This window comes from Erpetoichthys calabaricus, chromosome 14 (assembly GCF_900747795.2).
Source record: "Erpetoichthys calabaricus chromosome 14, fErpCal1.3, whole genome shotgun sequence".
NCBI classification, from domain to species: domain Eukaryota; kingdom Metazoa; phylum Chordata; class Cladistia; order Polypteriformes; family Polypteridae; genus Erpetoichthys; species Erpetoichthys calabaricus.
This window is the reverse complement of record NC_041407.2, coordinates 108161209-108188211: the sequence shown is the minus strand read 5'-3', so window position 1 is coordinate 108188211 and position 27003 is coordinate 108161209. Positions and strand designations below refer to the sequence as shown.

General features: G+C 44.6%; 1 protein-coding gene across 1 annotated transcript; it reads right to left on the bottom strand.

Moving 5' to 3' along the window:
* Positions 1–27003, bottom strand: rdm1 (RAD52 motif containing 1). Its single transcript, XM_028819635.2, has 7 exons — positions 26755–27003; positions 24287–24466; positions 18282–18407; positions 11921–12086; positions 9967–10065; positions 3269–3348; positions 1–422 (listed from the first exon to the last, which is right to left on the bottom strand). The coding sequence occupies exons 1-7, from the start codon at positions 26857–26859 to the stop codon at positions 330–332; spliced, it is 849 nt and encodes a 282-aa protein (XP_028675468.2). The 5' UTR covers positions 26860–27003; the 3' UTR covers positions 1–329.

Sequence of the window (27003 nt, the reverse complement as noted above, 5' to 3'; positions counted from 1 at the left end):
GGCCTTAACAGTTTTAAATACTACACCTGTTTATTTACAAAGATATTTTCAAGATTTGACGTCACACACCAAGTCATCTGCAATTAACCTTTCCGCCCCCTTATTCATTAAAAAGACAACCTGCAGCTGTGAGTCAGAAGTATTAAGATAATGTCTCTCACAAAATATGAGTGAGTCGGAGAACTCGGATATTTTGATTCTGCTATAATTGCTAGAAAAACGTAAAAATGGAAAGCTGGCACTTCACCGTACTGAAGGGAACGAGGTCCTCCTCCAGGGCGCCGTGCCTTCTTAAGGGAGAAACTGAGGAGTAAAACCAACGAGCCGCATCACGATTCAGAAGTCAGATTTAAGGTTATATCAGCTAGAAGTTCATCGTCATCATCTTCTGGATCAAACTGACTCCAAGTAATGTCAGCCACCTGTTTATCCAAAAAAAATAAAATAAATATAATTTGGACGTGAGCGTCAGTGGGAACCAAGTTATTCAACTATAAGTATTCAATAACATTTCAGACATTATTCACCGCTCTGATGCTGATCTTTCTGATCATTACGATAGCAATGGACGAAAAGAATTCATATATCATTGCAGGATTATGGTATTTGAGGGTTCCTCTAGAGCAGGGAGTCTCGACATCGGTCCTGGGGACCCCCTGTGGCTGCAGGTTTTTGTTCCAACCAGCTTCTGTTTTTAATGGGACTTCTGGGCTCATTAAGTGATGTGTTATTTCCCAGATTCTGTGTTTTGGGAACAATATAAAAATTAGAAAACTAATAAAATATTAAAATGTACTAAACAGTGTAATGGACAGCCGGGTCCCATGCCCGGCAGGGACGCCTCTGCTACATCAGTTCCGGGGGAGCAGCTATGGACAGTTCAATACCTCCCTCGGGATGCTTGGTGGCAGCCTCCCTGGCGGATGATGATGCCCCAACCTAGCGCATGGCTCCATGGGAGATGGAGTCCTCCACAGCCTGGTTGGGGGCTCGGATGGCCACTAGGAGGAGCTACAGGGAGTCAGCAGCCCAGTTGGACGTATTTTCAGCCCCACCCGGAAGGGCAATTAGGACCAGGTGGTCAAGCACCTGGAACGCTTCTGGGTGGGATATAAAAAGGGCCAACCACCACCACTCGAGGAGCGAGAATTGGGAGGAAGGAGACGAAGCTTGAGGAGGAGTGGTGGTAAAACAAAGAAAAAGAAAGTGTTGTATAGTGTGGGGAAGACGTGCGCCCACGGGTGAAGAAAAATAAAAGTCTTTGTGTGTTTACACATGTCTCGGTGTCCATCTGTGTCGGGTCGGGTGCCTATATAGCGCCTTTGTTACAACAGTTATATGGGAATAATGTATTTTTTTCTTTTTAACAATATTTTTATTTTGATGTTCATTCAGTTTGTTTAATTAACCCATTGTGCCTCACTGGGTCACATGTTCTGGGTCTGCACCAAATTAACATCGTTTTGGACAAAAATTTTCATGTGCCTTTCAGACAGCCTTGGGGTCACAATCCCTCCTAACCCACTAACAGCTGTGTTTGATGTTCTTCCAGACGGACTTGAAGTGGAAAAGGACAAGCAAACGGTGATTGCATTCACTACACTGTTGGCAAGCAGAATTATTCTGTTAAATTGGAAGAATCCTAACTCTCCTCTAATAAGTCAGTGGGAAACCAATGTTTTATATTATTTGAAATTGGAAAAAATCAAATTTTCAGTTAGAGGATCTGTACAAAATTTTTTCAAAACCTGGCAGGATCTGATCAATATTATTTTAGAATAAGAGAAATAACTATTACCGCATTTAATTCCCTTCTCCATCTCTTATTTACATATATATTTATTTCTCCCTTTCCTTTGCTTATTGTTGTCTTACTAAAAGCCCTAAGCAATTCTCCTTTAGCTAAGCTCTCCTTCTCAGGGGTGGGGTTTGATTTGTCTTTAAGTTATAAATTGATCTGTTTGAATGGAATGATTAAAATAAAAATTAATAAAATATAATTATTAACACAAAAAAAAAAAATTAACCCATTGTTTTCTAATTAATGGGTCTAACGCTAAAGTAGCTGCAGCCTTTCATGACTGCCTGGGCGTCTGCTCTGCATGTTTTTAATTGCCATTAATAAGATACAATGAAGATGAGCAAACTGCACAGAGAAAGTGCAGAATATAATTTAAATAGCATTTAAATCTATAGCAAAAGCAGAAATATTTCTAAATGTCTTATAAATGTAAAAATCATGCTGCTGTGCGTTCTTAATGTAGAATAACAGAAGAGGAAAACATAGCAGGTAATTAATTGAGATCAGTGTGCTATCAGTTGTCGTCGCTGATTATGAATTTGGATGAAGCAAAAACCTGCAGCCACAATGGGCGCCCCCCCAAGGCAGACTTTGAGAACCCCCTGCTCTAGAGCACCTCTTTCTCTTGCACAATTTGGCTCACATCATCATCATCATCTCGTAAAAAGCCTAAGTTTCGAGTTTGGTATTTTTTCCGTCCAGCCGTTTTTGCTCTAACTCAGTGGTTCCCAAACTTTTTTTGGCCATGCCCCAGCAAGGCCACTCTAAAACCATGATGTCCCCCACTGTAACATGTACCTTATTCTTATTATGACCTATTCAAAAAGTGAACTCTACTCACGTGGTGGAAGCCCATAATGTCATTAATTTGGTCTAAACAAGCTTCCAAAGAACATGGAAACAAAAGAGGGAAAGGAGAGTTAAAGTGCTGACAAAGAAATCACTCAGTTTAGCACACCCTGACTAGAGCTGCTGATTAACTGTACAGACTGCATCTCTATTGTCAGTCATTAGCACTAAAACATAATATGATGGTTCTAGGGGCGGCACGGTGGCGCAGTGGTAGCAATGCTGCCTTGCAGTACAGAGACCTGAGGTTCGCTTCCCGGGTCCTCCCTGCGTGGAGTTTGCATGTTCTCCTCGTGTCTGCATGGATTTCCTCCCACAGTCCAAAGACATGCAGGTTAGGTGCCTTGGTGATCCTAAATTGTCCTTGGTGTGTGCCCTGCGGTGGGTTGGCGCCCTGCCTGGGGTTTGTTCCTGCATTGTGCCCTGTGTTGGCTGGGATTGCCTCCAGTGACCCTGTGTTAGGTTATAGCAGGTTGGACAATGACTGACATTTTGGTAAAATCTCAAATAAACTGAACTAAAGTGTGATTTCTCTTCAAGGCAGGCAGTCTCATTTAAACAACTGCTGGAACTAAATTCTAAAGTAAAGATTCTTCAGAAATTGTTAGCTCACAATACCTGGATGATTCCACTTGCTTCGTCGTCCGGTACAATGGCGTCTGGATCGGGGCGGCACTCAACAGCTACCTTCCCATTTCCTACAGAGAAATAAACGACATAAGCAGCACAAACCTGCAGTTGATGATCAACTGAACACCTCATAAAAGCATCAATGTGGCATCTCTAAAAAATATGAATGCCAAACATAAACGAAGATGAACGCATTCCCACCTTTCACTCCACAGGTGTAACCAACAGGGGGCCCCACTGAGCCCCAATGCACAGACACAGCAATACCCAACACAACTCATCACCTTTTTTCCCCCCCAATAACAGCAGCAAACATACACAATTCACATTCTTCTTCTTTCGCCTAAAGAGCGTTGCCCACTGCCTCCCGACTCTGACTGGATCAAAGTGAGCAGCAGGGGCTTTAAAAAAAAAAAAAAAGTCGACCCAAGAAATGCTTCCAGTTTCCTGTGCCAGTCTTCAAAAGCACTTCCGGGTCAAACGAGAACCAGTGCAGTCCTCCCCCCGTCAGTTCCCTCTGGTGGTTCCCAAAGACCCCAATGGGGCTGTGTCTCCAGACTCCGACTTCCATGCCACCCCGTGTGTGTCCCGAGCTGATCCAGCCTTGAGGAACACTGCCATCTGTCGTGTGGAGGAATGAGCTGCTCCCTCCATTACGACCTCCTGGCTGGCCAGGAATACTTTGTTTATCCAAGCCAGGATGCCAGTCCTGCCTCTCTGGTACCCACACAGGGTTCACGGTGTTTTTGTTGTTGTTTGAGAGTGGAGATTATCCCAGTGAAGAGATGCCGATAAAGAGGAGCAGCAGCAGGACCACCCTGCAGGTCAGCTCAGACCTCCTCCACCTGAACAACTGACAGCCTTGACCTTTTCAATTCGGCAGACAGTGTGGTGTAGGGGTTAAGGCTTTAGAACTTCAAACCCTGAGGCTGTGGGTTCAAATCCCACTGCTGACACCACTGTGTGACCCTGAGCAAGTTACTTGCCCTGCTTGTGCTCCAAATGGAAAACCAGAAAAAGAAATTAAACCCATTTTAGCAGGGCGTTTAGCCATTGCGGATGTAATGAGAAGTCAAGCAAAATGACACCTTTGATAGGCTAACTGAAAAGATTACAATATGCAGGCTTTCAAGGCCACTCATCTTGCCTGAAGAAGGTGCCCGAGTGTCACGATACATGGTCTTCAGTCAGTGTCTGCTAATAGTTCACAGCCGGATGGTGCTCAAGGTACCCCAAAACTACAGATAAAATACAATGTGTCTTAAAATCAAAGTCACCAATGATTATTGCAAGAAAAATCATAAACCAGTATGTGCGGGTGAGATAAAGGACAAATCCACAAAAAAAAAAAAAAAACCATGAAGGAATAAACAATCCATATAAAATAAATAAATAAATAAAATGTAACAACCCAGCAAAACAAAATAGTTGCATCCAACAAACAGAACGAGTTCAAAAAATGACTGAAAACATTCATGCATAGTAATTATAGGGAAGGGCTGATAACATTCATATGGTCCAAAGCTGCCAAAAAAATAAAATGGTAGAAAGAAAAAGGCCAATAACAAGTCCAATGGCTCTGTAGAAGCCAAAACCTCTCTCCCCCCGAAATCTTAGAGACTTACTGACTTTTAAAGGTTTTATTTTTTTCCCTCAACCTTTTTGACAAACTACATCATTTGGTGGTGGTGGGGGGGTGTCTTGGTGGAATTAACCTTCACAATACGTACAACAGCGCCACCTATCATCAGCTCTGACAGACTGCTTTGGAACTACAGACTGGGATATCCTGCAGGGGTCACATAGTGAGAACATTGAGGAGGTTGTTGACTGCACTACTGACTACATCAACTTCTGTATGGACACTGTAGTTCCAGTAAGAACAGTACGCTGCTATGCTAACAACAAGCCATGGATTACAAGTGACATCAAGGGCCTTTTGAACCAGAAGAAAAGGGCTTTTAACGGCGGTGATCAGCATGAGCTCAAGCGTGTGCAGAAGGAACTCCGAGTCCAGCTCAGGGCGGCGAAAGAGCAGTACAGGAGAAAGCTGGAGCAGCAGTTGCAGAATAACAGCATGAAGGAAGTGTGGGATGGGATGAAGATCATCACTGGCTACAGCTTGAAGCGGGGTACCACCATCGAGAGAGACGTGGAGAGAGCAAACCAGATGAACAACTTCTTTAACAGGTTTGACCACACTAACCCACTCTCACCTCGGAGTACTGCACCCTCCACCCATCCTTCTGCTGATACCAGCATAGGCGAGACATCCCCACCCACAATTACAGCAGCCCAGGTGAGCAGAGAGCTGAGGAGACTTCGTGCCAGCAAAGCAGTGGGTCCAGATGGAGTATCGCCACGACTGCTGAAGGCCTGTGCGTTGGAGCTGGGGAGTCCTCTACAGCACATCTTCAACCTGAGTCTGGAACAGGGGAGAGTCCCGAGGCTTTGGAAAACATCTTGCATCACCCCAGTCCCAAAGGTATCATGTCCTGGTGAGCTGCATGACTTCCGGCCTGTCGCTTTGATGTCACATGTGATGAAGACCATGGAGCGGCTGCTGCTTCAACACCTGAGGCCACAAGTCCGCCACGCCCTCGACCCTCTGAAGTATGCATTCCAGGAGAAGGTGGGAGTGGAGGATGCCATCATTTACATGCTACACCGATCCATCTCCCACTTGGACAGAGGCACTGGTGCAGTAAGAATTATGTTTCTGGACTTCTCTAGAGCAGGGGTCCCCAACTACCGGTCCGCGGCCCGGGAGAACTGCTGGCAACGGCGACTCACTCAGACTTTTCAGAACGCTTGGCGGGCGGGGCTTTGCAGCGGCACAGAGAGAGGAGAGAGACCGAGGTGAGAGACTATTACAACAAAGTATTGTTACGGTCCCGACAGTTTCCCCATATGACACGAGTCTATAGAAATCGCGTTACTACGAAGTACATTCAGCAGATGCTTTCATTACAACGAAGTGACCTTGAAATGCCTGAATGAATCATCCACAGAGCAGTTAGATCTGTGGTCGCAGCTCAGATGTGCACGTTTGCACAACGATCCCCAAACAGAAACATTGTAAAAAAATCTCTTTCTTCGAACTTTCCTCGTACTGTTCTTTTTTTTTGCTGTTTTTGTTTTCTGTGGTTTTCAGTGATTCCTTTTGCTTATTGCTTGTCAACATTTGAAAAACATCCATTGGAATTTAACTCATTGTCACCCTCCTATAGAAACGGCAGACACGAAAAAACGATAACAGTGTTAATGTTTGTGATGTGCAATCTGTTGGAATGGCAAATGCAAAGCATATGTCTGTTATATGCAAAAAAAAAGAACAAAAATCTCAGGTTGCAAACGTATGCGAGCTGCTTAATAATAAAAGAAATGTTATGTAAATTGTGTATAAAATTGCCCCCCCTGGACCGGTCCGTGGAAAAATTTGCATCTAATAAAGTGGTCCTTGCTGTCAAAAAGGTTGGGGACCACTGCTCTAGAGCCTTCAACACCATCCAACCTCTGCTCCTCAGGGACAAGCTAAAAGAGATGGGAGTAGATTCATTCCTGGTGGCATGGATTGTGGACTATCTTACAGACAGACCTCAGTATGTGCGTCTTGGGAACTGCAGGTCCGACATTGTGGTCAGCAGCACAGGAGCGCTGCAGGGGACTGTACTTTCTCCAGTCCTGTTCAGCCAACATACATCAGACTTCCAACACAACTCAGAGTCCTGCCACGTGCAAAAGTTCACTGACGACACTGCTATCGTGGGCTGCATCAGGAGTGGGCAGGAGGAGGAGTATAGGAACCTAATCAAGGACTTTGTTAAATGGTGCGACTCAAACCACCTACAACTGAACACCAGCAAAACCAAGGAGCTGGTGGTGGATTTTAGGAGGCCCAGACCTCTCATGGACCCCATGATCATCAGAGGTGACTGTGTGCAGATGGTGCAGACCTATAAATACCTGGGAGTGCAGCTGGATGATAAACTGGACTGGACTGCCAATACTGATGATCTGTGCAAGAGAGGACAAAGACAGCTATACTTCCTTAGAAGGCTGGCATCCTTCAACATCAGCAATAAGATGCTGCAGATGTTCTGTCAGACGGTTGTGGCGAGCGCCCTCTTCTACGCGGTGGTGTGCTGGGGAGGCAGCATAAAGAAGAAAGACGCCTCACGCCTGGACAAACTGGTGAGGAAGGCAGGCTCTATTGTAGGCACAGAGCTGGACAGTCTGACATCTGTGGCAGAGCGACGGGCGCTGAGCAGACTCCTGTCAATCATGGAGAATCCACTGCATCCACTGAACAGGATCATCTCCAGACAGAGGAGCAGCTTTAGTGACAGACTGAGGAGATCGTTCCTCTGCCACACTATGTGACTCTTCAATTCCACCCGGGGGGGGTAAACGTTAAAATTATACAAAGTTATGGTCTGTTATACCTGCATTGTTATCACTCTTTAATATTGTTTTTTATCAGTATGCTGCTGCTAGAGTATGGGAATTTCCCCTTGAGGATTAATAAAGTTTCTATTATATAGTGCCTTTCACATCTATCTAGCTATCTATCTATCTCATATAGTGCCTTTCAGATCTGTCTATCACATAGTTCCTTTCACTTCTATCTATCTATCTGCAGATCATCTAATGTGGTCCACCTCATTTTCTGTACGAAATGTCCTTACACTGCACTCTATGTGGGAGAAACTGGACAAACACTCCACCAGAGAATGTATTGCCACAGGTGCCACGTTAAACCTGGCAACACAGATGTTCCTGTAGCGGCCCACTTCAACAGCCATGGACACTGTGATTGGGACTTTAAAGTCCCAGGGCTTATGGGCAACTTCAAAACACAGCAAGAGAAAGGAATGGCAAGTTAAAGTCATGCTAAAATTGAACATATTACAACACGGTTTAAATAGAGACGAGATTTTTATGGCCAGATGTGTGGATTGTTTGCATCTTTCGGGCTGACAACAGATCCACACTGTAATGAAAAACTCATCAGAAACTTTGTTATCTTATCCAAAGATCTGGACTATTCATTGTTCTCCTCTCTTGCTAAATGAATCTTAGCCTGAAGAGGTCTATTATTTTTTTTACATCTAAGATGTCTCACGTAAAGGTTCCAATGTTGTAATTTGTCCGAGTGTCTATATAAACACAGGGAACTCCCGTTTCTGTATTACATCTTGCCTGAAGAAGGGGCCCAAGTTGCCTCGAAAGCTTGCATACATTTCCTCTAGGGGTCGCTAGTCTCCCTAATTGGAGTAAGTTCTTTTTAATTGCTGTGTTTTAAGTAACCCAAAACTATATAGAGATATAATGTAAAAAGGCCATATCCCTCCCATAGTGATACGGTAGGTAAAAAAAAAAAAAAAAATCACATAAGAGAAAATAACTTCGCTTTCTTTAATGACGATTTACGCCGTATTACAAATGAAGGAAGCCAAATGGCAAGATTACCCGGGTGGGATCTCGATGTATGCAGTCTGCCATTTTTTGTCACTGCGATTGAAGGATTTTCAGGACGGATGACGTTATCACCTATCTGTCCGTCTGTCCGTCGGCTTCGAGGTGTTTGGCTGCTGTCCTAGTCTTTTATACGGTTTTCTCCACGTGTAGGCCCTTACTTAGGTTCCAGACAAGGCAAGGAGAGGATTCAATTTCATCTCTAACATACAGAAATAGCACAGTGCCCATTTTCGTAGTTGTAACTTTCTCTCTTCAAATGCTTGCCTAGCAATTCTAAATGCTGAGTGCCCCTGTGTGCTAACTTTGGCCTGGCCTGTACATGTGAGTGGATTTATAAAATAATTTTTGTACACAGCACAGTGCCATTAAACTTACTGTATATTCTGATTACAGCATATTGTAATCTTTTTAGTTAGCCAATAAAAGGTGTCATTTTGCTCGACTTCTCACTACATTCTGTGATAAAGGACACTGTATAGCGCCCGACCCGGCACAGACTGACACAGAGGTCACATGTAAAATCCAAGCAAAGACTTTATTTTCTTCAGCTGGAGGGCATGTTCTCCCTGTTAACCCCTCAGGCACAACACAGTCCCAGTAAGCACAAATCCAAAGCACAACTACACTCCAGTTTAGCACCACCACTCCTCCCTGGTAACCTCGTCCTCTCGATTCTGGCTCCTGAGTGGTGGTTGCTGGCCCCTTTTTATAGCCCACCCGGAAGTGCTCCAGGTGCTTGATCACCTGCTTCTGATTGCACTTCCGGGTGGGGCTGTAGAGTTGTCCAGGCCGGCTCAGGGACCCATGCAGCACCCCCTGGCAGCCACCCCAGATCCCAACAGGGCAGTGGAAAACTCCATCTCCCATGGAGCCCTGTGGGAAACCTCAGCCAGGGAGGCTGCCACCAAGTGTCCCAGGGGAGGTATTGAGCAGTCCATGATTGTTCCTCCGGAACATGTGTAGAAGGGGCGGCCCGCCACAATTCATAATGGCTAACACGGTACAACACCCTAGTACTAAAATGTTCCTTGAAAAAGCTGCTGCAGTGGGAAAGCGCCCATGGATTGCAGACGAGTCACAAGTAGGACCAAGGATTAATCAATTCAACACACAGAAGGACAGAAACCCCCAACTTAATGAGGCCGTCATGAAAAATCAGAAGTCACCATACCAGGGGTTTGAGAATCTCATAATGTACCACTCACCCAAAACAATGAGCAGAACTCTCTGGAACGCATCAGCCACCGCCCGCTCCTTGGCCCATTTCTGCAGCTTGGCTCTTTTGGTGATCTTTTCAAGAGGATCTAACAGAGAAATGAAATGCAAAGTTAAACAAAAGATAAACTTTAACCTACTATTAAAAAAATAAATAAATAAATAAAAATCCACTTTGTTATGACCAACTTAGAATATGTTGAAATATTCTGCTTAAAATCTCACCAAAGCAGTACTGCATGAATACAAGGACATCAAAAGTGAGATGGACCCCCAAATGGCGGCCTTGTAGTGCAGGGGCTGTGGATGGTCCAGCTGGAGCCCCCATATTAGAATCAATGAGAGGGACAGAGCCAGACTCCAGCAAGTTAAACTATTCATCCATCGTCTAATCTGCTCATGCAATTCCGAGTCACAGGGCACCTGCTACAACTGCACTGGGCACAAGACAGGAACCGATGCCATTATGGAGGAGGTCATTTACTGAACCACATCCCGTGGTTGTTAGGATTGGGTTCCTTTTACGGGAATTTTTAAAATGTTCTAATGTATCAATTTTGGTAATCAGACGCTCGTTTCGTTTTTTTTTTTTTTTTTTTTTTCTTTGAGCCCCCAACTTTGATTTCTGGCCTCCATTTGTGGTGATTCTCTTTCATTTTAAATGGTCGACTATTTTGTGGACTGTTTAGTCCACCATTTTGGTTTTCACAAATCGCGGGAATTTTTGGAGCCCCCAAATTGTTTGACCTCCTTAGCATTTTATTTACGCTCAGAAAAATGAGCCAAAAACGTCAAATTTTTCTTCATCAATAAAAAATAAATAAATAAAATTTGTTGTGTGTAAGAGAAAACGTGTAAATACCAAAACGTCAACATACTCACAGTAGGACTGGCCTGCGTGTCGACTGTCCACTGCTGTTTAGTACACGTCCTTTGTGTGACACGTTTTGAAATGGTCACCAGTGCACATCCCAATATATACACACACACATAAAGTATATTATTTTATATATACAGTATATTAGTCACACACACGCGTGTTTAGGAGGCAACTAAAAGGCTTGAGTACATGTAATTCCATGCCGGACCAGGGGGTTGAGAAGTGCACTAATTCTCTCTCTCGATCTCTTGCAGACCATTCTAGACAAATCCCGCCCGGCTCTGGGGCAGCCAATGACGTCACTTCTGGTCCCGATGACATCACTTCCCCTAATGGCCTTTAAAGCCGCCATTTTGTTGATACTAAGACAGTTCTGTTTTCTTCTGGGTGTTTTCAATCCTGCCGACTATGCCACTGTAGCAAAAATCACCATCAGACATTGCAAAGGTTTGAGGCAGCTACCTGTATAATTTTTCCCGGCTGCAAAACTGATTCAAAAAATCATAGACATGTTCACACAACCGAGTCCAAAACAGAACTGTCTTAGTTTCAGCAAGATGGCGGCTTTAAAGGCCATTAGGGGAAGTGATGTCATCGGGACCGGTAGACAACTTCCCTGCTCTCGTTTCTTGACCATGAGTTTTGTTTCTTGCTTTGGCTTTGACACTCGTCCTTTTTGATCTCCCAGTATGGACCCCAGTTTCACTTTCACCTCCTTTTCTTATGGCTCATTCTCAAACCCCGTCTGCTGGCAGACATAACGGTAGCCTCGTTAACAAGGTCACCTTTTAAATCACAGAACACATCCCATGTCTGTAAAATATGAAAAAGTGTAACACTGGTGTTTCATCTGAGGAGTGTCCATGTGGAACCACTCTTGGGCTGGCCGGGGCCAATCTTTCGAGACCCCTTCTAACATTTTAAAAATTAGATGAACCCACACTCTGTGTATGAATCCCTCCCACTGGTTCACATTAAAAAGCCGATTTCTCCGGCCTAATCCTTACTCGTCCCACATATCCAGCACTGCGTAACGTGTCGGGCGTTTTAACGACTCCACTCACCGGCATCCTTTTCCACAAACTCCTGGGCAACTCCGTATCCTCGACACCTGACCAGATGTTCAGTGAAAATTAACTCAACGATACAGCCATATTTCAGGGTTGGGGTCTGAACCTCTTCAAGTAAAGACAAATTCTCCTTCTCATCCAACTGGGAAATGTCCTTCATCTAGAAGAGAGGACAATAATATGAGTTTACAGAACAATTTGAATATTCATCATGTTTAAATTATGGCATCAATATCCTCGATACTAAAAAGACAAACACAGACATTGAGTGGGCACAGGACTCCGTGAAGGGGGTGGGCACAGGGACCCAAACCATTAACCGACAGCAGAGACTGGACGGGCGGTCATTGACTTTCCAGGTTTCATTAACTTCAGTTAGCAGGGTCTGGACTGGCACACAAAACGCCAAAAGACACGGACCATAAACTCGTCCTTAAATGGGAACACTTCTCTCAGGTGTTCTGAAGACCCCCCCCACCCCGTGACATAATAATAATAATGGATCCACAGTATAACAAAAATAAATAAGTCATCCACACGTGGCAGGTGACCTTTTAATAAGTTTCCACAGTTTACTTTCCAAAGAGATTTATTCACTTTAAAGACACTTCAGACTCCTTAACTCCAATACACACACACCTGTGGTCTACAGTTGTGGCCATAAGTTTTGTGAATGGCACCAATATGAACTTTCACAAATTTTGCTGCCTCAGTTCTTATGATGCCAATTTGCATCGATTCCAGAATGTTCTGACAAGTGAGCAGATGAATTGCAAAGTCCCTCTTTGCCACAAAAATGAACTTCATCCCAAACAAGCACACAATGTCAGCCCTGCCACAAAAGGTCCTGCTGACGTCACTTAACTCAGGTGAGACGAGGACAAGGTTGGAGGTCACTCTGTCACGCTGACCGAGTTACAATATAGAGGTGAAGGAGGTGTCAGGGCGCCCAAGAAAGTCCAGCAAGCGCCAGAAGCGTCTCCTAAAGTGGATTCAGCTGCGGGCACCACCAGTGCAGAGCTTGGTCAGGAATGGCAGCAGGGAGTTGTGAGTGAGGAGAAGACTTTTGGAGGATGGCCTGGTGGGTTTCAAGAAGGGCAGCAAAGAAGCCAAGAAAAACCATCAGGGACAGACTGATCTTCTGGGATTGGACTGCTGGGGTCAAGTCATTGTCTCTCATGAACCCCCCTTGACTGTTTGGGGCATCCAGAAAAAAGAAAAGGCGAGTGGCGCTTCCATCAGTTCTGTATCACTGTGCCAACAGTAAAGCATCCTGAGACCTTTCATGTCAGCCAAGGCAGTGGGCTCACTCACAATTTGGCCTAAGAACTGTGAAAGGCGCTATATAGCACCCGACCCGGCACAGACTGAGACAGAGGCACGTACTTAAATAAAACACACTTTACTTCTTCTTCACCTGTGGGGCACGCCTTCCCCGTGTCCCGCAGGCCCAACACAGTCCCAAATACACTCACAATTACTCTCTCTTCTCCCTTTTACCACCACTCCTCCTCAGGCTTACTTCTCCTCCTCCCGACTCTGGCTCTCTCGAGTGGTGGTGGCTGGCCTTTTTATACCCCACCCGGACGTAGTCCAGGTTCTTGGTCACCTGGGCCTAATTGCATTTCCGGGTGGGGCTGAGGAATTGACCAGCCGGGCTGGAAAGTCCATGCAGCTCCCCCTGGCAGCCATCCAAGCCCCCAACCAGGCTGTGGAGGACTCCATGTCCCATGGAGCCATGTGCCAGGCTGGGGAATCATCATCCGCCAGGGAGGCTGCCACCAAGCGTCCCGGGGAGGTATTGAGCTGCCCGTGGTGGCTCCTCCGGAACAGATGCAGCAGAGGCGTCCCTGCCGGGCATGGAACCCGGCTGTCCTTTACAGAACACAGCCCTGAAAAAAGAATGGGACCAAAACATCCTCCGACAGCAACTTCTGCCAACCATCCAAGAACAGTTTGGTGACCAACATGACGGAGGAAAAGGCAAAAGTGGACTCTAGCCAAGTTCTCAAAGCATCTCATGAAGAATGGAAGCAAACAAGAGGCACAATTTAAGGCATTTGAACACTTCTGAAAATGAGAGTTTTCAAGTTTTTGACATATAACCCACCCCCCCACTCCCCGCCCAAGTGTCACTTGGGCTTGGCATTCTATACCCGAGACCATTTAACCCATTGTGTTGTGTTACAACCTCAGAGGATGTGCCCCTAAAAGTGGGTGCCTTTGCTTAACCTCCTTGGCATTAATCCCGAACAGGACTCTGGATTGGAAATCTCTGTAATTACGGTTATTCACAAGTTAGACTTGGGGTGACGTGCGATAATAATAATTCTTTACATACGCAAAGCACTTTAGTGTTTGGGGAGCAACATAATAAGTTTTATTTATATAGCGCCTTTCCACAATAACCACCATTAATGTGCAGCATCCACCTGCATGATATGACGGCTGTCATTTTTGCTCCAGTATGCTTACCACACATTAGTTGTGAGGTGACAGAGATAGCCAATTAGAGACGGGGGATGATTAGGGGGCCAGAATGACCAGGAGGGCAATTTAGCCAGGACATCAGGACAGAAAGGATGCCCAGGGATCTCTTATGACCACAGAGAGTCAAGACCTCCGTTTTATATCTCACCTGAAGGACAGGGTCATGTTTACAGCATAGTGTCCCCATCACTGCACTGGGGCACTGAGATCCACATACAGTACAGACCTCAAGGTTAGCGCCCCCTGCAGGTTTCACCAACACCTCTTCCAGCAGCAACCCAAGCTTTTCTTAGATGGTCTCCCATTCAAGTACTGGCCGGGCCTGAACGTGCTTGGATTCAGGTGGATGACCTCTTCTGAAGTGCAGATGGTGTGGCTACTTTGAAGTGTTAAGCCCCCCCTCCCCAACAACTTTAGGGACAGTATCCTGCTGCCATCTAGTGGATGAAATGACATCATGCTGCAAAAAAACCATGACACTCTGTATGCTTTTTGCCACTCTAAGGTAACTCATCCATATTTAAAACTGAGGTGGAGTCTTCATCAAAACGCAATGGCGTATAAACAAGAAGCTATAAAATCCATTTTGACACAAACTGAAGCTGAATCAAGCGATGGGGATGACGATGTGAGTGGGGTATGGCGACTTTAAAGTGTTACGCCCAACAACTTTATGGACAGTGTTCTGCTGCCATCCAGTGGATGAAATGACATCATGACTTTCAATTCATTTTGCCACTCTAAAGGTAACTCATCCATATTCATGAATTGGGCGGAGCTTTCATCCAAAACACAACAAAGTTAGAAAGTCCATTTTGGAACAAACTGAAACTAAACCACTGGCTGAATCAAGCGATAGTGAGGGCGATGTGGATTGGTCATCAGACATCGACACGGACATACGACACTGTAGGACCAAACAGCCGTGATATTCCCAATGACCTCAGTCGCGTAACGCTACAGGAGGGGTGCAAATGGGTACGTGGCAAAAAGGTAAAATGACTGCGATCAAACAAAAGGACAAGATAGACATTAGCCCCCCCTCCCCCCCCAAAGTACTGTAACATCCCAGCCAGGTTGAAGGCCCTTGGGATTGACTGTTGGGTCCGATTGAGGACTGACAGCGATTGAAGGAAAGGGTTGTTGCATTAAGAAGGCGGCAGGTTTTTTTATTTTCTTTAACAGCATCTCTCAGGGACAGAATACAGAGATTTATAGGCAATTGTAAATAGGTCAAGTACAAAGACAATCATTTTTGCAGTTACAATCCTGTTTTGTTTTTGCTGTTCCAGTAAACTGTTCTGTGATCCCTACAGTGTTGTCCACAATCAAAGTCAAAGTGAACTTTCTTGTCATCTCAACCATATACAAGTATACAGAGAGATAAAATTGCGAAGCTCAGGATCCACAGTGTAACAACATGAAGTGCAAATTCTCTTCCTGGGTCCGCCCTGCATGGAGTTTGCATGTTCTCCCCATGTCTGCGTGGGTTTCCTCCCACAGTCCAAAGACATCCAGGTTAGGTGCATTGGCGATCCTAAATTGTCCCTAGTGTGTGCGTGTGTGTGCCCTGCGGTGCGCTGGCGCTCTGCCCGGGGTTTGTTTCCTGCCTTGCGCCCTGTGTGGGCTGGGATTGGCTCCAGCAGACCCCTTTGACCCTGTGGTTAGGATATAGCGGGTGGGATAATGGATGGATGGTTGAATAGTGAAATTTAGTGCCGTCCATCTTACCATATTTTCTCAACGTTACTTTTTTGTTCCAGCCGCTAATGATTTCTCACGTGCGTTTGTATGTTGGTTAAGGATTTTAGACGCAATACTCCCTTACTGCACGTAAGCCTGATGGCATATTGAGAAGATATTTCATTAACTGCAATAATTTTTCTTTGACTTTAATTATTTTCCACTTTTTAAGTTTAGAGTATACTCTAAAGCTGTACAGTAAAATGTTTTTGCATCTTGCAATAGAAGTCAGGTTGGACATATTTGGCAATGGAATTTTACATTGAGGCCTATATTTTTGCTATTTGTTAGACAACGTTTTTGAAAGATGTTGAAAAATGCAACATTATATTTCCAATAAAGTAAGTTTTGCAACACTTTCATTCTTTAAGTGGCTGTAGTTTTAATAATTTAATAAGTAATTAAACTTGATAGAGCTTAAAATTATAGGCAGAAAACACTCATTACACCAACTTCATTTTTTACATCATCACAACTTTAAAATATATTAATAATTGAGTATGAAGAACGTCGGATAGTCGAGCCTCGGATTCAGGAGGAACAGTGTGGTTTTCGTCCTGGTCGCGGAACAGTGGACCAGCTCTACACCCTTAGCAGGGTCCTGGAGGGTGCATGGGAGTTCACCCAACCAGTCTACATGTGTTTTGTGGACTTGGAAAAGGTGTTTGACCGTGTCCCTCGGGGAATCCTGTGGGGGGTGCTCCGGGAGTATGGAGTGTTCGGTCCCTGTACGATCGTTGCCAGAGCTTGGTCCGCATTGCCGGCAGTAAGTTGAACCCGTTTCCAGTGAGAGTTGGACTCCGCCAGGACTGCCCTTTGTCACCGATTCTGTTCATAACTTTTATGGACAGAATTTCTAGGCGCAGCCAGGGTGTTGAGGGGGTCTGGCTTGGTGGACTCAGGATTGGGTCACTGCTTTTTGCAGATGATGTTGTCCTGTTTGCTTCATCAGGCCGTGATCTTCAGCTCTCTCTGGATCGGTTCGCAGTTGAGTGTGAAGCAGCTGGGATGGGAATCAGCACCTCCAAATCCGAGACCATGGTCCTCAGCCGGAAAAGGGTGGAGTGCCCTCTCAGGGTTGGTAGCGAGATCCTGCCCCAAGTGGAGGAGTTCAAGTATCTCGGGGTCTTGTTCACGAGTGAGGGAAGAATGGAGCGTGAGATCGACAGGCGGATCGGTGCGGCATCCGCAGTAATGCGGGCGTTGCATCGGTCTGTCGTGGTGAAAAAGGTGAGCCGCAAGGCGAAGCTCTCAATTTACCGGTCGATCTATGTTCCTACCCTCACCTATGGTCATGAGCTATGGGTAGTGACCGAAAGAACGAGATCGCGAATACAAGTGGCTGAAATGAGTTTCCTCCGCAGGGTGTCTGGGCTTTCCCTTAAAGATAGGGTGAGAAGCTCAGTCATCTGGGAGGAGCTCAGAGTAGAGCCGCTGCTCCTCCGCATCGAGAGGAGTCAGATGAGGTGGCTCGGGCATCTGATCAGGATGCCTCCTGGACGCCTCCCTGGTGAGGTGTTCCGGGCACGTCTAACCGGGAGGAGGCCCCGGGGAAGACCCAGGACACGTTGGAGGGACTATGTCTCCCGGCTGGCCTGGGAACGCCTTGGGATTCTCCCGGAAGAGCTAGAAGATGTGGCCGGGGAGAGGGAAGTCTGGGCATCTCTGCTCAAGCTGCTGCCCCCACGACCCGACCTCGGATAAGCGGAAGAGGATGGATGGATGGAGTATGTAGAACTTAAAAGTGTCTTTAAAAATGTAATGTAAATTAGTTGGGACTAGTTGTTCCATCCATTCCTCTGCTCGCGTTTCTTACCAATAAAGACATCGCTCCACGTTCACAATCAGTTTTTGTACCTGCGTCTGCACTGCCCGTCGCGAACGGACAATAATCGGATACAAATAATGAAGCAAATGTTACAGAAAAGGGTTATATAAAAGTATTTAAAGCTGCTGCAATTAATTTTGAAGAATAAGAGAGAAACAAAGCCCAGATAACTACACAATGAGTTCAATTAAAAATAAGAAAGACTCGTCGATTGTGAATTGGCACTTTATTACAGCATCAGAGAGCACTAGCAAGGGACTAAAAGGCTCGAGGACGCAGCAGCCGCCGACTTACCATGACAATACGCAAGGACCAGCCATTAAACCCCAGGTAATAATTCGCCAAGTCGTAGCATTTCGTGCTGCTGAGTGGTCGCACATTTTGTAGAAAGCTAGGGTTCTGTTGGGTGCAGAGACGAACCTGTCAAAGGAAAGTCAAAATGCCAAGATCAGATTTTTTTCTTTTTTAATCTTTAAAACTAGGTGGTTCCCCCCAGTCGCTTCGCTCACCAAAGCACCGCTCTTGCACTACGTGCCAGCCACTTCACGTCTCTGCCTCTTGCATTGTGAAGAGGGGGGCTGAATGCACCCCAAGGAGACGCAGTCGCTCCTCCGAAACCCCCTCTTAAAATGGTGACACAAAGGGAAACAAATACAGTACAGGTTTTTTTTTTACCTCCTCTTTGCTCGATCAGCTGCACGGCACTTCAAAGATTGCCACTCAAATCGATTCCAATATGTACAGAAATGTGCTGACTGGACTCCATCATTATACACAGAAGTGAGATATGGTGTCCCACAGGGCTCAGTACTCGGACCTTTACTGTTTTCACTTTACATGCTTCCACTGGGATCTCTCATTAGGAAACATAATTTTAATTTTCACTTGTATGCAGATGACACCCAGTTATACCTTTCTTTTAGATCAAATGAAGTTTCTCCAATGTTGTCTTTAATTAGTTGCGTTAGTGAATTAAAGGAGTGGATGGATGAGAATGACTTGTCTTTAAACAGAGATGTTAATTCTTGGAGGGAATGACGCTGATCATAACAATATTCTGTCATCATTTAACTCAGTTGGAATCCCCATTAATTTTACTGAATCAGAACGCAATCTTGGAGTTCTCTTTGACTCTAGCAGGTCATTTAAAGCGCATATAACAAAGTTGTCCAAATCAGGTTTCTTCCATCTTAAAAATGTTAGGGAATTAAGGCGCTTTCGAAATAAACATGATTCTGAGAAATGAATTCATGCATTTATTTCTAGTTGGATTGACTACTGCAATGTGGTGTTCACTGGATGTTCAAACTGTTCTCTATACAGCCACCAGTTAATCCAAAATGCTGCTGCAAGAATGATTACAAGAACAAGAAAATACGAACACATAACTCCAGTTCTTAAATCCTTACACTGGCTCCCGGTTAAGTTTAGGGCAGATTTCAAAATCCTCCTTTTAACATATAAAGCATTAAATGGCAGAGGTCCAGCTTACTTGTCTGAACTTATCATGACTTACAAACCTGAGCGCACATCAAGATCTCAAGATGCCGGTCTTCTTATGATTCCAAGGATTAATAAAATAACAGTGGGAGGTCGAGCTTTTAGTTACAGGACCCCTAAACTGTGGGGTGGTCTGCCTGCTACTATAAGAGATGCCCCTTCGGTCTCAGCTTTTAAATCCCAGCTGAAGACTCACTACTTCAGTTAAGCACACCCTGACTAGAGCTGCCGATTAACTGTACAGACTGCATCTCTGTTGTTAGTCATTAGCACTAAAACATAAGTAACATGATAGTTATAATTGGATACTAACCCTTACCTATTCTGTTTCTCTTCTCGGTACTTAAATGTGGCACTTGGTGTCACGGCCCACCTGCCAAATTGTTTTGCCTGCCTAAGGTAAAGTCATCCCTGATGGAGGATCGTGGGAATCGTGGGAAGGAGGTGTCCTTTCATCGGATTGGCTGGCCCAGTGCTGTTTCAGCCATGGAATGGCCAAATGGGGGAGGCAGCTTGATGGCCGAGGTCTCCAGGACTCTAAATATATCCAAATCTTATTATGTGATATCATCTACTGTTAAATTCTGCTCCGTACTTCTAAAATTATTTTTTTTACTTCTAAAAAAAAATTATTTTATACTGTATTGAGAATTTGTTCTATTCTGTGTATTGTATTGTATTGTGTTGTATTGACCCCCTTCTTTTGACACCCACTGCACACCCAACCTACCTGGAAAGGGGTCTCTCTTTCAACTGCCTTTCCGGAGGTTTCTTCCATTTTTCCCTACTAGGTTTTTTTGGGAGTTTTTCCTTGTCTTCTTAGAGAGTCAAGGCTGGGGGGCTGTCAACAGGCAGGGCCCGTTAAAGCCCATTGCGGCACTTCTTGTGTGATTTTGGGCGATACAAAAATAAATTGTATTGTATTGTATTTAAAAGCCTGTACAGCAGCTGTCCATTGCATGCCACTTTACTTTTCATGTGATTGTTCCCGTTATTGAAATGAGTCAAGTTTTTTTATCTATGAGAATGTCAGTTAAAACGAATGCATCCTTTATTTAGTCTCTTATAAATACTCATCAAGCATAGTTTAACGGGAATACTCTAATCCAGTGTTTCTCAACCTCGGTCCTGGGGACCCAATGTGGCTGCAGTTTTTTGTTCCAACCAGCTTCTGTTTTTAATTGGACTCCTGGGCTAATTAAGTGAACTGTTATTTCCCCCAAATTCTGTGTTTTGGGAACAATATAGAAATTAAAAAACTAAGTTTGGTTAAAAAGAAAATTATATATTATATATATATAATATAAATAAATGTACCAAGCAGTTATATAGGAATAATGTATTTTTTTCTTTTTAACAATATTTTCATCTTGATTTTCATTCTACTTTTCAAGGTGTTCTAATTGTTTAATTAATCCATTATTTAGTAATTAGTGGGTCTGATGCTAAAGTAGTTGCAGCCTTTAATTATTTAGTGTTGTTTGCCAGCGTGTCTGCTCTGCTCATTTTTAATTCTCATTAATAAGATACAACAAAGGGGAAAAACTACATAGAGAAAGGGCAAAATATGATGAAATCAACAACAGAGAGTTAAGCATTTAAATCAATAGCAAAAGCTGAAATATTTCTAAATGTCTTATAAATGTAAAAATCATGCTGCTGTGCTTTTCTGAATGTAGAATAAAAGAAAAATAATCCCAGCTAATTAAATGAGATCAGTGCTATCAGGTGTTGTCACTGATTAGGAATCTGGTTGGAACAAAAACCTGCAGACACAGTGTGCCCCCAGGACCAAGGTTGAGAAACACTGCTCTAATCGGTAAGAGAGTAAATGTTTTATTCTCATTTCATGATTTTTACTCCATTAAACAATAATTAATTTTTCTTTTACATATTTATAGAATGCCTCGCAGTTAGGAGACCTGGGTTCGCTTCCCGGGTCCACCCTGCGTGGAGTTTGCATGTTCTCCCCGTGTCTGCGTGGGTTTCCTCCGGGCGCTCCGGTTTCCTCCCACAGTCCAAAGACATGCAGGTTAGGTGGATTGGAGATTCTAAATTGGCCCTAGTGTGTGCTTGGTGTGTGGGTGTGTTTGTGTGTGTCCTGCGGTGGGTTGGCACCCTGCCCGGGATTGGTTCCCTGCCTTGTGCCCTGTGTTGGCTGGGATTGGCTCCAGCAGACCCCCGTGACCCTGTGTTCGGATTCAGCGGGTTGGAAAATGGATGGATATTTACAGAATTTTGTGATTTTGACTCCAATAAATAATAATTTTCTTTTGTACATTTACAGATTTTACTAATAGTGCCTTGCCCCTATATAAAATCCAACATCTGTCTGTCTGTATGCTTTTCACGGGAGAACTACTTACCGTTTTTTTTTTTTTTTCCTCTATAATTTGCTTGAATATTCCAGTTAATTTTGTCACTTCTCTCATTGCACTAGTTATCATAGTTCACTTGTGGTACTGATTTATTTGCACAAATCCAAAAGAGATATTGTGGGCTGAGGGGAGGGGGGCGGTGCCCACCTCACTCATGTGCCAGCCTCGATTTGAGTCGCTCTACCTGTCACCACATGTTGGAGCATACCCTGACTCCAATTAGCTAGCGATACCAGTTTGATCAGCAGACATCAACATCTACAGATTGTTAAGGAGTAACGTTTGATGTTTTTGAGAGAGCGAGAGAGACAGATCAGAGCTGTGTGTGTTTTAGAGGGCAGCAGCTGATTGCCAAGAGATATCACGGCCACGTGCTTTTCTCCAGACACGGGGTGTGACTATGCCAGTCCCCTACAGACTCCCCCTTCCCACATGGGAGTCTGCTGAACCCACACTGTCGATAGTTATGACCGAGATGAGCGGACATATGAGGACAATTCACGAATGATGCCAGAGGAGTAGTGCTCAAGTGATTTTATTAAAAGAAAAGTCAAAACACAAGTAAAACCAACAAAAGTGTCAATTGTGCAGTGTTCTAAGAAAAGTATATATATATATATACACACAAATCCATAAAAATCCAAGAAAAAGTGGGAATAAAAAGCAATCAATAAATAAATCTATTAAAAATCCAAGGATAAAATGCAGTCTAACGCATCCTGATCTCAGCCCACCTCCTTCTCATGCTCTCCGGCTCACCCATTTGCTCGAGCAGCTGGCGGAGACTCAGCAGCCACGAGCTCCTTTCGGCCGACCTTTGTCTTGTCTGCCTCCGGGCATCACGGCCAGACCGTCCGAGGTCGGCTCTCCTCCCTTCTTCCTTAGCGCTCACGTGGTCGTACCTCGGAAGCCTAGGGAGTGCACCTGCCTTGCTCGCCACACTCCAACTGGAAGTTCAGTGGGGCCAACTAGCCCCTAGAGCGCCACAGCTAACGCTCCTTCACGGGGCCCCAGCTCGTGCGGTCTCCTCCTTCCAGGTGGCCAGATCCTCCTGCTAAGACAACCTTTCACGTCTTTTAACCTCGTTCCTTCTTTTTCTCATTTCTTTCATTTCTCCATCTTTGATTTCTTCCCTCTTTCTTTGTGCCGACCTGTATGTATGTATGTATGTATGTATGTATGTGTATATTATATATATATATATATACACACTCCCGTCTCTGTGGGCGCAGCGCCTTAATCACATGCTACAGGAAGCCAATGAAGCAATTGAGAATGATCGCACCCGCACGTCAGGTGTGACTCGCTCCAACTACCTCATGAACTCCCTGCAGTCGTGCAATCGTGCTCACGGAGAGCGACACGGCTGTATGGATTTAAAACTGGACCTTTTTTTTTTTTTGAATCCGCGGACCTGCTGTACCACACTGGGAACGCTCTCCCGTCAGAGCTGAACACGTCAATGTTTGATGTCGGAGTGTACCTACCTTCCGCTTGGCCAGAGATACCTTGCCAACGTTTTACATTTTTGGCAAAGAGATCACAGCTACATTCTCACCCCGGATAGCAAAACCAAAAATATGGAATATCAAGAGGCCATCAGATACAAAAGATTTCAATATAAATTCTTATCAATACATTTTTTTTTTTAATTGATTTTTTAAGTTTGTCCTGTCTCACTACTACGCGGGCGGAGACACTGGGGACAGCTAGTAGTGATATATACAAAAAAGGCTCGTATAACGGCCCACCTATCTATTGTCACAGCCCTGCGGGCCTGACGAACGACTAAAGCAGAGCTGTTATGCCGCGCTTCTGTTTTGCTACTCTGCTCTTTAAATTATATTCCCTGAAAGACTCCTATATCTATTTGTTGTCATAACGCAGCTGGCCAGAATACCAGCCTCCACTATAATAGACTGCACACGTAATATACCGCCGTCTAGGTCGGTCACTGCGCTATTTACACCAAGTGACTGTGCCATTTTGTTTGTTGAAGGTCAGTTTGTCTTTTCTTGAATGTTTCTTGAAGGCTCCACGGGAGGTTTCTGGCCTTGCTGAGCTCACCTTAGGACATCTGAATTATGGCATGACGGGTGCACCCCCAATCCCCCCCCCTCCCAAAACCCAGTCAAACTCTTACCTGCTATTATCCCTAGAGTGGATCACACCGTACCTGGGGGAGTTTGGGTGCTCGATGCCTGAAGCAAGAGCCTCACGTTGGAAAGGGAGACGTAGGGCAATTGGATCAGAAAAACAGTAAAAATGGTGTGGTGCTTCTGGCACTGCCCAAAAGGGGCTATCCCTGGGCTTTTAGGGGAAGACAGCAAGGAGGAGGCCATAGCTGGACTTGTTTAAACTTCACAAAATCAGATGAACATTTGTTTCCATGAAAACGCACAGTAGAGAAGTTACGCTCACCTTAAGAGGGGCCTCCTGAAACACGCCGGTGTTATTTGTTGCCTCCTGTGCCCTGCCTGCGTGGGCAGCGCTGTAGAACTTCACAATCGCATAATACCCAGGGTGCACCACTGCTGCATTTGGACAAATCCGCACCGAGAAGAGAGCACCAAAGTGAGAAAATGCTGCATACACAGACTCCTGCAGAAGAAGAAGAGCACGTTATGCGGAAGCAATGGATGCCACGCGATTGGACTTTATCAGGATTTCAGAGTTGTGTAAAGAACTCCACAACTTTGTTAGTAGCCCTTAAGGTTGTCTGATACGGTTTTTAAAATTGAAGTACCGGTGTATGGTAGCAGCATTTAGGCACCAGAAGGAAACGTTAGCTCTCCTCTCAAACCTCAAATCACAGTCGCTATTGCAGGTGTAGACTTCATGAAATGAAACTTGAAGCTTCGACATGATTGGGAATTCAAAGGGACCACCCCCAACCCCCATTGCTTCAATGCAATTGGAACTTCACGGGGTACCGCCCTTCATTGCTGTGCTTTGACAGGATTGGTCCTTTATGGAAGAGACCCCACCCCTCATTGCTTCAACATGATCAGGACTTCATGGGCACCAAGAGGGAAGCGTGGCACAGTGCTGCACAAGATGGTACACCAGGGAGGTAAGCATTTGTGTGGCACAAAGGGGCTGGGGGGTTTGGAGTTTATCCATTATTTGCTTCCGAATTGTTTTGGTACCAGTATTGTGGTCCGAAAGGAGGTATTGATATCAAAATCAAAATTTTAGTACTAATCCAACACTAGTAGCCTCCCTAGAGTGGGGTACAGCATCGGGATCATTTAAGGACAATTCCACTGGATATTGTGTAGCTGTCATGCTAAAAACCTTCAATTCTGAATTGCAGAATATGCGTTGGAAGTAAACGGTGTGTCACACTCTGCCAAAAGGACTGCCGTTAAGACAGCAGATAACCAAGAGGCACAGGAGATGAAGATTTCAGTGCCCAAAACACCCGAATCAATAAATCCTCTTAACGACGCCAGTAGGTGCACAGACAAGACAGCATGGCATCCACCTTCTGGCTACTGATCTAAACGAATAAGTAAAAAAAGCAAACATGACTGTCCAATTGGCCCTGCCAGAACGTATCCACAGCGGTTTAAGACCACAATGCTTATCTAAACTCCGTTTGTTGTTGTCATGCCATCATATTGTGAAGCAACAGTGGAAATGACAGAAAGATATCATAGCAGAGAGAAGAAGGTCAAGCACCTGCAGTGGTGTGTGTGTGCCTGTCACTCGTCGCCCTCGTTACAATGTAGAAATGAATCGTTAAGCTGCAGTTACCGAGTGTTACTGACCTCCTGAACGGATATTAGCATTTATAACTTTTTACTTTCTCACAGCGTCAAGTCTACTGCTCAGCTTCATTTACGGTCCCCCTTGAAACCCCAGCAGTTTAAAGTGCAAAGGGGGGAATTGGGGGCAGGTGTTTTAGGAAGAAGCCCTGTGGGCGGAGCCTTTGCAGCAGCAGATTTTGTCACCATTTCCTACAATTTTTTTTTTTAAGGAGTTCCTCCCAGACGTGTGCTCTTGTTTGAGAATCACATCTGCTCTGCCAGACTAAACACCAACAATAGCAGGAATTAAACCAATTTGAGGTGACTGCGTAAAACTAAAGACAGGCCAATAACAAAGCTTTAGAATATTTTAATTTCGTATGAAGTCCAAAAAAAAAAAAAAAAGTATTTTGGGGTACATAGTATACCCCAAAAATAATTTCTCTAAGCATGAAAATCATGAAAAAACATGACGTTTCTACATAAACAACTCAAGAAATGATGTCAGGGGTCATCTGGGGAATATGCCACATACCCCAAGAACTGTTTAAGGTGTGCCAGTACAGGCTTCAGAACCTGCCATCTTGAATTAGATTTAGCAGATTCAGGAAATTAAGTAACTGCCTGTCCACAGCAAACAGATTTCGTTAAAGTTAGGAGGATTTCAATCTTGACATAATGGAGTCCCGTCTTCACTAAGGGATGCACATACTGGAAAAACTAATCCGGATTGACTTCCCAGATCCACTGGATTTTAAATACGAACACATAAACTGAGGTGCTGACGAAGAATATTTCCGCAAGCCAACATTCATCCTGACAAATAGTATTTCTTGGAAATACGACTGGTTAAGGCACTAAGCTTTGTAAATGACACCCGTTTCTTCCGTGACAATGGCCCTTGTTGTCCATCAAGGTTTACTGGTGCGCTGTGGTAGGCACAGGTTCAAAATGTGCTCAGCGCACTTCAGCCAGTTAAAATGACAGATCTGTCTGGTCTCGACTGCAAAAATCGAAATCGACAAAGCGAGAATAAATAAATAGAAACATTATGTTGGCTAAATGCAAATCAGATAAGTTATAAAATTAGTAGGCTTATAATTTTAGGGGCGAAAACATAAAAAACGATAAACTTACATATACCCATACTTCAGAGGGACCGGGGAGGATGTTCCACACAAACAAAGTTTTGTTGTTTTCTACTGGCACTTTAAACTCTATGATGTCCGCTTGGATTTCCATGTGATTTGGACTTAGTTTTCTCGCACAGGCGCTCCAGTCGCGGCGGCGAGTCGTTTAAAAGTGAATATCGACAGCTCGCTTACATCTCGAGGCTGACTCGTCTAAATTTGGCGCCCTCTAATTACGTCACACGCCCTGTTGCCG